This window comes from Perognathus longimembris, chromosome 15 (genome assembly GCF_023159225.1).
Source record: "Perognathus longimembris pacificus isolate PPM17 chromosome 15, ASM2315922v1, whole genome shotgun sequence".
Taxonomy (NCBI): domain Eukaryota; kingdom Metazoa; phylum Chordata; class Mammalia; order Rodentia; family Heteromyidae; genus Perognathus; species Perognathus longimembris.
The window spans coordinates 20,122,066-20,134,156 of NC_063175.1; the positions used below are offsets into that span (position 1 = coordinate 20,122,066).

Here is a 12,091-nt window from a genome sequence, read left to right on the forward strand (position 1 = left end):
CTTTTCCAAGGCTGGTACTCTTCTACTTGTGCCACAGCTCCACTTCTAGCTTTTTTGGTGGTAATTGGGACTTTCCTGCCTGATCTGGCTTTGGACTGAGATCCTCTGTTCTCAGCCTCCCTGAGTAGCTAAGACTACAGTATGAGCCACTGGTGGCTGGCTTTGCCAGAGGTTTTAAAGGACTGTTTTTTGGCCTTTTCCTTTCAGGAAGCAGCTTCCCAACCCTTCAGGCTTCTGAAGGCACAGCCCTCCCTGTCTTCCTTGCTCTGCACTGACACCTAAGGCCTGGACAGTTGCCTGCAATATTAGAAGACATAGTGTAAAATTGCTGTTACTATTATTGATGTCAAATGTGGCCAAAGGTGATTTTCTGAGGTTCGGATTCATATCAGGTTGCAGCACCAGTGCTTAGCAAGAAAAATGAACCCAGAGAAGTTTTCAGCATCGCTATGTTTCCAGATGCCAACTGTACAGTGCCAACCACTGTGGACAGAAACCAGAGCTCATTAGAAAAGGCTCTTCTACTTCTGTTCTCCTTATGAAGCAGCTATGCTAGCGACTCTGTGTGCACACACATGGTGCTGTTAATTCACACCTACTCGGATAGCAGCCAGCACAATCTTTTCCCTGTATGCAAGGAAAAAGTGTTCAGAAAACACCCCAACCAACACAGGTTAGTTGATATTCTGGAATACTTGTGATGTTTGTTAACCAAGGCAGTGAAGTTTTTCAACTGAGAGTAGCAGATGGCAGTGCACAGCTATGTTGCAAGAAATACCTCACTTCTGGGGCTGGGAATATGGCCTAGTGGCAAGAGTGCTTGCCTCGTATACATGAGGCCCTGGGTTCAATTCCCCAGCACCACATATACAGAAAATGGCCAGAAGTGGTGCTGTGGCTCAAGTGGCAGAGTGCTAGCCTTGAGCAAAAAGAAGCCAGGGACAGTGCTCAGGCCCTGAGTCCAAGCCCCAGGACTGGCAAAAAAAAAAAAAAAAAAAAAAATACCTCACTTCTGATTTGCTCTGTGTAGAAGATTACCCCCCCACACACACACACACACTCACACACGCTAAAGGAAAGCTCAAATTGTTAATCCCTCCATCACTCCACAAGATGTTAGGATGTAGGGCCTGGAGGCGCCTGCAATGCCTAGGGCTTGGGATTTGATTCTGATCACTAACACCCCACCTCCACCACCACCCTAACCCTCAGGCAGGCCCACTTCGCATACTCACACATGGTCTAGGAGCCTTGTTGAAAGAGTAATGATGCTGGGTGTGGTGGCCATCACCCTCCCTGGAAGGAACGGGGGAGGGGGGGTCCCTCCCTGCAGTGCTGGCTCCACTTTCAGGATCCTCCTCCAAGGAGCCCTGTGACATCATCTCTTCCATCTCTGGGGCCTGTAGGGTGAACGCTTCTGAAGAGGCAGGCAGAAAGACTATTCTGGGAAAGAAAATGGGGAGGCTGAGCCCCTCATTAAACTCATCATGTGTGATTGGTTGGGGGTGGGGGGGGAGTGACCAACCAGTAGAGCCAGAGTCCTGCTAAACAAGCACCAAGCCTTAGTCTCATAAGCTTGTCACCAGCCACCTGCAGCCACTTAACACTTAAAATCGCAGGGGATGAAACATGGGGTTCATAACTCCTCCACTGGCCACATTGCAAGTGTCCTGTGCCCAAATGCGGGCAGATCTCATGGAGACCACCCCCATTATGGGGGAGCTGCCGTTGTCTGCCCTGAGCCAGGCACGAAGGCGGACCCCAGGTTCAGCCTCCTCATCTCACTCACTGGGCTCAATTGGAGCTCAGTGCGAAGTGGAATAATGGGAGGGGAAAAGCCAGCAGGAACTGTGACCACAGTGTCACACCAATTCTCCAGAGAGCGGGCAAGGTGCAACCTGGCTTGGCCCAATCTTCCACATGCTCCCCGGCATCCTGAGGCACCCAGACGATCCACGGGGCCTACGAATCCCCAACGGGCTGGGGGTAAGCTCAGGGAGAGGGAGCTTGGGCTTTATGTGAGCACACTTTGTATATTTTTGCTCCAGCCTCGTTTCTCTTGGGAGCTGTGTGGAGAAAGGAGGTATGGAAAGAGGCATAGCTCTTTTGCTTTTGTTAGCTGTCATCTACATGGCTAACAGTAAATCGACAACTGTCAGTGGCAAAGCCTGTCCCAGGGATGCAGTGAGTGTGACAAAATGAAGACAGATGAGAGGAGGATATGATAGAAAACACCTACAGCTGGGCACCAGTGACACACGCCTGTAATCATTGCTACTCAGGATGCTGAGATTGGAGGATACTGGTTTGAAACTAGCCTGGGCAGGAAAATCTTTGAGACTTTTATCTCCAGTTAACCAGCGAAAAATCAGAAGGGAGCTGTGACTCAAGTGGTAGAGCACAAACGCTAAGGGACAGCACCCAGGCTCTTAAGTTCCAGGCTTAATATGGCACAAAAAGAACAAAGCACCCATCTTCCATGCCATCTTGGTAATCCAGTACCAGCAGGACAGCAAGCTTACCACCACGCAGAAAATACTACTTCTGCTTCTTAAGGTATCCGACATGGGAGGACAATGGATTGGGGCCTCCTGTCCTCTCTCAGCCCATCACTAAGAAACATTCTTACTAATGTTCTTACTGCCTTAGCCAGTCTGTTGGCAATCACCCTGGGAAGCTTATGCCACAGGTGGAAAGGTGGGGTGATGGTCTCAGGTGGTGGCTTGGCTAGACCCTGCTTGTCTATAGCCTGCTTGATTTTCCCAAACAGTGAGCTTGCAGCCACGCAGCATGTTTGGAAAGTGATGTGGACTTAAATTATTCTGGATCTCACAGCCCACAGGAAGTGTGGTCCCTGTCAGGGGCCAGCAGAGAAGAATACTAATGCACATGAAAGTCGTTCCCTTGCTCAGAACATTCTTGAAGGCTTCATTTGGATGACTTGCATGTTATAGCTAAGTGTTTGCAGTGTCATATTCTATGCTACAATTACCTGAAGTCACTTATGGTCATGGGGTCTGAGCAGAAATATGGGGGGAAGCACATTGATTCCTATACTCAGGGTTGGGGGTAGGAGGTATAGCTCAGGTGATAGAGTGCATCAGCCAGTGAAGAGAACAGATCAGTTTCTGAGTTCAAGTCCCGGTCTCAGAAAAAAAATAAGAACATTCAGTGTTAAAATACACTAAAAACTTACGAATACAAAGGTGGAAGACTGGGGTGGGCAAGTTGCTTGTTTGCTTGCTTTTTGTCTTTTCTGTATTACTGGTTGTGGTTTGCAAAAGGCAGTGCCTTGCTTCCCAGGAGACTATGCCTCCAATCAGGCTATGCATTTTAGATTCATGAGGAATCCAGTCCTGGAATGCCATAGGCCAGGGGTTGGCCAAACAGGATCAGAATCTTGGTGTTTGAAAGTAGCCTTCTTTATATATTCTCTCTCTCTCTCTCTCTCTCTCTCTCTCTCTCTCTCTCTCTCTCTTCTCCCTTCTCTTTCCTCCTCTCCTTTCCTTTTTCTCTCTCCTCTCCCTCTCTTGTCTTAGAACTCACTTGTCTTGCTTTGGTCGTGGCCCCTGAGTATGTCTGGGGCTTATGGGGAGAATGCTGTGGTGTGCAGCAGCCTTCTCTAGAAGCACTGAGTACCATGGAGGTAGAAGGCAGAAGACAGCTCCCCAATGTGGCTACCACTTAGAATGCCTTGGAGGTGACTTAAACCTCTTGATGCTCAGGTTCCATCTTCTACCAGTTGCTTTGGGGTGGGAGCCAAACCACAGTACGTTGCAGACAATTCTAATGTTGAGCAGAGCTGGAGAAAATCCTGGAAGGAGGACCCTTCTTTGACAAGCCCATTGTGACCCACTGGGTCACGAATGGCAAAACCAATCCTATAATCTATTGTCTTAGTGTCTCCTTGGCTAGCCACTTTCCTACTCAGGGCCTCAGTTTTCTCTCTTTTATATAAAATGGACTATTAAGACTATTATCCATCTTACAGTCATCTGTGTTTTATTTTGTCTTATTAAGGTAAAAATTGATCCCCAGGGCCTTTTGTATACTAGGCAAGCACTCTACTACTGAGCCACAGCCCAGCCTTAGGTGTTATCTTAAAGAAATTTAAAAAATAAGAAAGAAGAGGAGACTGGGACCCCAGGGTGCAAATGAAAAACTGTCAGAGAGCAAAGATGCCTTTTGTCAGTGTTCTTCTCATTCAGTCATTTTAAGAGATTAGTCCCTGGGAATGATTTTAAAAGTTCAGAGTCCAGAGATAGGGCTGCAAGGCAGTTGAAAAGACACCAGAAATGATTATCTTTTTGTGCATTTCTTTTGTAAGATAATGGTTTATGTGCCAGTTTTTTCCCCACTGAATTTCATTTTGTGCCCCACCCCACCTTTTTTGGAGACTGATCTTGATATAGTTAATTCTAGCAAGGCCATTTTAAATTATTTTTATTCAAACAAAACTTAAATACCTTTTGGAATAATTTATAGGCTTTGCAGAGTTGTTGTTGTTGTTGTTTTAATCACCATAGGGAATTCAGCTGGCGAGCTATCCAAATGTCATCTTTATGATGGAGGCACTAAAACCAACTGCTGAAGCTTATAACTCAAGATATTACCTTTGGCTAAGGGGATTTAATCTCACCCAGGTTTACATATCCTCAACAAGTACAAACTGATGATTGGTGGTTGAAGGAAAGGTTCACTTTTCCCTTATCTAATCCAAAACAATGATCCAAGCCTAACTCTCTAGCCCTCTTTGGGATCTAGTGATATTTCCATTGCTAATCCATTAAAATCCAATCTTTTTGCTTACTCTTGCTTCTCTCATTTTCTTACAAGTATTTGTTCTCTCATTACTCAAAAAATTACTATGAATTTTAATTTCTTATTTTCTTGAAAATTCCTATCTAAAAATTTCATACACACCCAGTATTTCTTTATTTTGAAGTGTCAGTGGTCATTTAAATAAATAAATTTGAGCCTCTGATTTTCATTATCAATTATAAATCTGATAATCAGTAATCTTGCTATAAAACTTTTCAGGTTTAAAATGCTCCACAAAAGGTGCAAATGAATGAATAACTAGTAAGACAATGAATGACTATTAAAATGCTATAGATAATAAAAAGAAAAAAAGTCTTTGGAAATTGCACAGTGCTATGCAAGAGGCATATTATTCCTGGGAATTATTCTTTTACTTACAAAAATACTCATTTTTCTCAGGGGCTTGGCAAGGTTGTTGAGCTGAATATTGTGATATCTTTTAATTACTAGCGGTGATGGTGGGCATTTAGGTTATTAATTGCTCCTGTCTGTTAACGAGAGTGGCTTTCATCTAATAGCTTTCAAAAGAACTCAGCATCCCAGGAAATGCACTGTCTCTAGCATTCCTGGGATGCATCCCTGCTTCTTGGTGATTGGCTTTCTCTTAAGAATTTAGGGGGCCTTGCTGGGTGAGCACTGGCTTCTGAGTCTGGCTTTCATCTTTATAGTCAAGTGAGGGGAACAAGACAGAGCATCACTGGCAGGCCCCAAGGAATGACCAAGGGACGTCCCACCCATTACAATCCCTGTGGTCCTGCATCCATGTGACTGTGGTGTCTCGTGCAGTAAGCATCCTTTATCACTCTTTTGGGAGCATGCAGGAGTATTCTCCCTTTGGTTTGTCCTCTCCAGGGATCTGAAGTTGGATGGAGGGAGACAGTCAGCAGGCGCCATGAGCTTGAAAGAGATCATTGGTCTGGAAGGTGTGGAGCTGGGTGCGGACGGGAAGGTAAGGCTGCCTGGCTTTCACTCCTCAGATGAGATGTTTACAGATGCTCCATGGCAGAGGCAGTGGGGTAGACCATGAGATGCATCTGGGAAGAAAGAAACAAGGTCTGGGGCCAATTTCTGGTGACCTGTGCTGGCCAGAGTGTAGACAAAATCCCACTGAGAGCCCTTGGTTCAGTAGCAGTGGGCTGGGAGTTGCCTGGGTACATGTGCAGTATTTCTCTGTCGATAGCATTTACAGCTGCTTGTGCAGTATTCCAGGATGGACTGGGTGGTTTGAGCACCCTCTATTTACACTGGAACAAAGTGGGGAGGGGGGAGGTGAGTGTCATTAAGAGCACCGACCAGAGAAGCAAGAAAGAAGCCCACTGTTCTTATCAGAACTCTTCTGGCCTGATATGTTCTAGAATTCTGCACTTGATAGATTATACAAAACAACACAAGGCTCAGCACAATGGCTCATGCTTGTAATCCTAGCTACTAAAGAGGCTGAGATCTGACTATCAGAGTTCAAAGCCAGCTTGGCCAGGAAAGTCCATGAGACTTATCTCCAGTTAAAACCAGCAAAAAGCTAGAGTACTAGAGGTGTGGCTTAAGTGGTAGAGTGCTGGCCTTGAGTGAAGAAGGGACAGCACCCTGAGTTCAAGTTCCAGTACACACACACACACACACACACCACCACCACCACCACCACCACCACCACCACCACCACTACCCCTTGTTGTTAGTATTTCTGTCCTGAAACAGGAACACTGGCTAGGGTCAATTCGAACTGTATGTGACCTCAGATCCATAGAGATGAGATTTTGGCATAGTGAATACCAAAGTAAACTGCTTTGCTGATTTTTCAGATCTCATTTGAGAACTATACACTTAAAAATATAAGCCTGCATTTGGAGTGGCAAGATAGCTTGGTCAGAATGTAAACCTTAGTCTTGCCTAGGAACAATCACTGATTTATTTTTACCTTTGCCTTTTAGACAGTTTCTTATACACAATTTCTGTTACCCACAAATGCCTTCGGAACCCGGAGAAATACCATAGACTCCACCTCCTCCTTCTCCCAGTTCCGTAACCTGAGCCACCGCAGCCTCTCCATAGGCCGGGCAAGCAGCACCCAGGGGAGTCTTGACACAGGTAACCTCAGCCTGGTAGGATGTGGTAACATGTCTTAAATGTGGGTGGGGTCTCCCTATGGGGACTAGAGGACCTGTAGGAGCCCACAGGCAAGAGAGCAGATAATCTCTCTAGAAGGAAGACTGGGTCCCAACCACATGGAGAAACCCTAAGCCATCAGCCCCCTACAAAGATGGCTGGCTCCCAGCTTTTCCTGACCACTCAGCCACCCAGTGTCATGGTGCTTGGCTTTGGGAGTTTTTCCCTCCAAATAATTGGACCCTAAAGTATAGGGTCCAGGGTAGTCTTTTGTGGTTATTCTAGTACATTAGCTTAGTCAGCCATTGAAGGAAGGTTTGCATACTTGGGCTTTGCCCACATGAACTTCTGTAAGAATCATGCTATCACTATATCTCATCTGAGTACGCTGGGTACTGTATGTACTGGTATTAGAACTAGGGAAGGGAAAAGGAATATCAAAATTGAGAGACAAAGGATAAAAAGACAAACGACTCCAAAAGCAATACTTACAAAACCATTTGGTGTAACCAACTGGACAACTCATGGGGGAGAGGGAAAGAGGGAGGGGGAGGGGGGAAATGAGAGAGGAGATAACAAATTGTACAAGAAATGTATCCACTGCCTTACGTATGAAACTGTAACCCCTCTGTACATCACTTTGACAATACATAAGTAATTATTTTTTTAAAAAATCAGCATGAGGGCAGAAACTCCTTAGGAAGGCATGGTTTCTGTTCTTAGCCATTCAAGTTCCCCAGGTCAGCTTGCCTCGGTGCTGATAGCACTGGGGTTGTTTATAGCTGTGTGCATTGGTGGCTTGTCTGGCTTGGATTCCCACGTAATGGCCCTCCCAGAAGCTTTCACCCCAACTCCTGCTCCAGGGTGGTGCGACCAAGTCTCATAATTGGTCTCCAAGTTTAGAAAATGAGCCTGCTCTGGGCTGGGCTGAGTCAAGTCTCCAGGGCTCTGTGCATGTGAGAAATTTCATGTTGTTTTAAGTCAGGGAGTTTTCTAAAATGGAAAATGGCAGAATGGTAAGAATTCGTTGAGTTTTTTTTTGTGAGGGGATCCACCTCAGTGAGAAACCAGCTTTAAAAAAAAAAAGCCAGCGAGGTGACACTGAGCCAAATGTCCTGAAGCCGGCTGTCTTCAGAAACTGTACCTAGCATTCTCCCAGCAACCTCTGCCTTGGGAGGCTCAGGACCCCCTAATTATTCTGCCTGTGATCTTCAGGTAGTGACCCGGGAGACTTTATGGACTATGACCCAAATCTCTTGGATGACCCCCAATGGCCTTGTGGCAAGCACAAGCGAGTTCTCATCTTTCCTTCTTACATGGTGCGTAAGTAGCATTGGATGGATGGGTGGGTGGATGGATGGATGGATGGGTGGGTGGGTGGGTGGGTGACTGAGTGGGTGGATAGACCACTCATCCTTGCAGCCACTTTGGAAAGCTTGCTTGCATTCACAGACTGACTTTAGTGCTCTGACTGAGACATCTTGTTAAGGAGCTGTCAGTGGGGGTTACTTAAAACAGGGCCAACCTGGGGTCCAGGATCCTTTTGGTCCCTGGCCTGCAAACATTATTTTGGGGTGTTTGAGAAGATTGGGTTGCCAATGTGTATGGAAACAACCAGCTAAGGCTGGGGCAGCCTTTCCCTCTGGGAAGGCATGGCTGACCTTACCCATTGATAGACCCTGTTGGAGGTTGGAACCACCCATCGGGTTGAGCCGGGTCAGGTCAACTCAGTAACTGAGGCCTCCACATGCACACGAAGCAAACCATTGGCACCAGGCTGGGGATGACAGAATTATCTCTTGGGAAAGTGAAAGTAGGACACTGTGGGTGTTAAATGCAAACGCTCCCCTTGCTGTTTTTACTTCACAGACTCTTCCTGTTTTTCCCTTTGTGTAATTTTAGTTTCTGCTTTTGTTTGACCATCTTTCCCTCTACTGATGGCTGCTATTTCTCCAGACACCAGGAGGGCCTGGCAGGGTCGGTGTGCTTTCTTTGGCAGATCAGCCTTGATTCCAAGGCTAGCAGAGCACTGGCTGCTGTGGGAGGAGGGGACAGCCAGGTGTGTCCTGCACAGCATTCATGGGGACAGTGCCAACCCAACGTGCCCTCCATGCCTTCTTCACTGGCCAGGATGGCAGGGTGGGCAAGCCGACTTCTTTCTTCTCTAGCTTCCTCATTCCCAGTGCTCTTTGCACTCAACTTGTATTGAATAGATAGTCCTTGTTCTGGTCTTTCATGTGTTTAAGAGCTAGAGTACAGACCAGCACTTAGAGCTTAGCGTTCTCAGCTGAGCACTCGGCTTGGCTGATGACTTTCTGCAATACCCCCCTGTGATCTGGCCCAGTGTTGGGAGGTTCTTTTGACATGCCACATGAAGTCAGTGAATTTTCAGAGGTATTTCATTAAAAACGACCCTAGTCCTGCTGGGCACAAGTGTCTCACATCTATAATCCTAGCTACTTGGGAGACTGAGATCTGAGGATCAAAGTTGGAAGCTAGCCTAGGCAAATGCTCAAGACTTGTATCAGTTAACTAGTAAAAAGGCAGAACTGGAAGTGTAGTCAAGTGGTAGAATGCCAACTGTGAGTTAAAACACTGAGCAAGAGCTAAGTGCTGATGGCTCCTACCTGTAATCCTAGCTACTCAGGAGGCTGAGGTCTGAGAATGGAAGCCATCTGGGGCAGGAAAGTCCATGAGACTCTTTTCTCCAGTTAACCACAAAAACCAGAAGTGGAGCTATTGCTCAAGTGGTAGAGTGCCAGCCTGGAGAGAAAAAGCTAAGGGACAGGGCCCAGGCCCTGAATCCAAACCCCAGGATACTCCTCTCTTTTTCTCTCTCTCCCTCTCCCCACCTCACTTTTCTGTCTCTTCCCGCTCCTCCTCCCTCCCTCTCACCTCTTGGTCTCTTTCCTCTCTCCTCTCTCTCTCTTTTCTCTCTCCCCTTTCTCCCTCTCTCTCCTCTCTCCTCTCTCATTTATTAAGTAACTTTGGCAGGAAACTGGCTTGTAGTCTGAGTTAGGCTCCCACAATAGTTGAAAGACAGGAAGTGGGCATCTGAGGCTACAGCTCCTGGCTCAGGATGCTTTTCACTTTGACCTTTTCTGCATGTCTGAACACACTGTTCATGAGCAGTAGGACTGCCCACCAATGGCAGGAGTGAGGAGAATTGTTTGGATCCATATCTGAATAGATATTTAAGTGACCAAGAGGAAATGAAGATGCACTGCTTCTCACTGCCTGGGCTTTGGAGCAGAGGCTTCCTATGGGTGTGTTATGTTTGGTGGTAACAGATTTCCGCTTTAACCAAATCCAGTAGTTTTCCTTCTTAAATGGTTTTGTTGTGAGCTTTGAGGTTCTGGTGGAAGTGTGTATGTCCTACTTGGACCATATTCTTGGATGACTTTCCATTTGAATATATGTCCTATCCTCCTGAAATATGTCCTGTCCTCCTCATTTTATGTTTCCAGATGGGTCACTTTTCTTTTTCTTGCACTGGCTTTGTAGACTGTGCTCCCTGTGCAGCTGTCATTACTCATCTGCTGATTTTCCTGGTCAGCTGTGGGAGATCTCCATCCTTCTATCCCAACTGCAAATGTCCATACAGTGCTAAAAGGCAGGAAATCTACTGTGGGTTATTATCGTGTAAGTTGTCAACAGCATGTGTGACCAAGGGCCCAAAGAAGCAGGTATCGTTGGGCATTTGCCCTGAACTTGCAGGAATACACGCATATGGACCTTTTGGTATGTTTGCTTTGTTTTTGTGTGCTGGGTAACACAGTGTGCACATGCAGCAAGTTTGGTGGCATCTCCACACTGTGCCAGGCTCCCAGGGTGCATCCTCATCCAGTAGACAACCACCCTGCCCCTATTCTCATGGACCTGGGGTGAATAGGGAAATCGCTCACATAGACAAATCACTATAGTCAGGAGGGAAGTATGGAAGGAGCCATCTTGCGAAGGTAATAAATGATGCAGAGGGTCAGAGGTTGGGCTTCCTATGTGCAAACACTTTATAAAATGGCCCTTTATACACATGCATGCACATACACACACACCCGGATGCAGGGAGCTGCAGCTGTGATAGGCCAAAGAGTCCCAAAATGGGCATCCAGAGTTAGAGGATGATCTGAGCTTTGGGGCCAATTTGGCCCCTTAGTGGGTAAGGAGAGCTCTGCCTAGATAGACCAAGGAGTGTCTCCCTTATTATCTGTAGCTTATGAGCCTTATTAGCCAGGCTGTGAGGCCAGCCTGTGCCGCCCACTCTCCCCAGAGCTTCCTGCTGCCACCTCTGCTTACTGATGGGAACAGAGCCAGGGACCACCCAGACTCGGGGTCCTGCTGCCTTCTCTCCTGTTTCCCACAGGCCCCCAGGGCAGGCCCAGCTCAGCCAGCCCAGTTGAGACCCTGGGCCTGAATATCTGGCCCTGGAGAAACTATTGTCTGGCATTTGGGGATCTGCTGATAGCATGGGATGTCAGGCTCTGAGGGACCTGGGAGGCCTACACAGAAGCAAGCAACTCTTAAGTTGATGAGCTACTCCTTTCATCCTCATATCCCATAGAAGCCATAGATGGTGTGCTTATAACATGGCTAGATGCTCCCATTCTAACAGCAGTCCTGTGAATTCTCTCATCACTCTGATTCAGATATAGGACAGTCTCATCCCTTTGTGCTTTCCTTCCTCCCACCCCAGTCCTCCCTACAGCCACTGCTCTCCTGACTTCAGCCACCATATTTACTTTGACCTATTCTGGAACTTCATGTAAATGAGATGGTAGTGTATGTACCTTCATTCACACCTTCTTAGCCTGCCGGATTCTAGAAGGTGAGCACAAAATGTGAAAACATGTGCTCACAGGTTCTTGCAGGGAGTTATCTAATGTGTGGCTGGCGAACAGGGAGCTTTCAAGTCGCAACCCGATGCTTCCGGCCCTCTGCCCTCCTGGCATATAATTAAATTTCACTAGAGAGTGGTTATTTATCATTAGGACCTGGCAGCTCACCATGGTGGTGGTTTTCACTTTCTTTCCTCCCTTTGTGGGTGTGGAAAGCAATGAGGAGAAGAGAGAGCTAAGTTGTTGTAAGGCCAACAAAAATTAACCCTATCTGAATGGGCTTCTGGAGTCATCTTTCCCAGAAAGGCATCTCTCTCATTGCTCTGTCATTA

The 12,091-nt window shown here is 46.8% G+C and overlaps 1 protein-coding gene and 1 long non-coding RNA gene across 3 annotated transcripts in view; one reads left to right on the forward strand and one right to left on the reverse strand.

Moving 5' to 3' along the window:
* Cables1 (Cdk5 and Abl enzyme substrate 1) overlaps positions 1-12,091 on the forward strand; it is a 96,918-nt gene that overhangs the window by 76,241 nt on the left and 8,586 nt on the right. For both annotated transcript variants that reach the window (XM_048363600.1, XM_048363599.1), the window contains 3 exons: positions 5,674-5,770; positions 6,750-6,906; positions 8,140-8,243. In XM_048363600.1, coding sequence (XP_048219557.1) covers positions 5,674-5,770; positions 6,750-6,906; positions 8,140-8,243 — 358 coding nt within the window. The remainder of the gene's footprint in view (positions 1-5,673; positions 5,771-6,749; positions 6,907-8,139; positions 8,244-12,091) is intronic.
* Positions 540-3,114, reverse strand: LOC125364150. Its single transcript, XR_007213423.1, has 2 exons — positions 1,006-3,114; positions 540-778 (listed from the first exon to the last, which is right to left on the reverse strand). It is a non-coding gene; the product is annotated as an uncharacterized LOC125364150 (long non-coding RNA).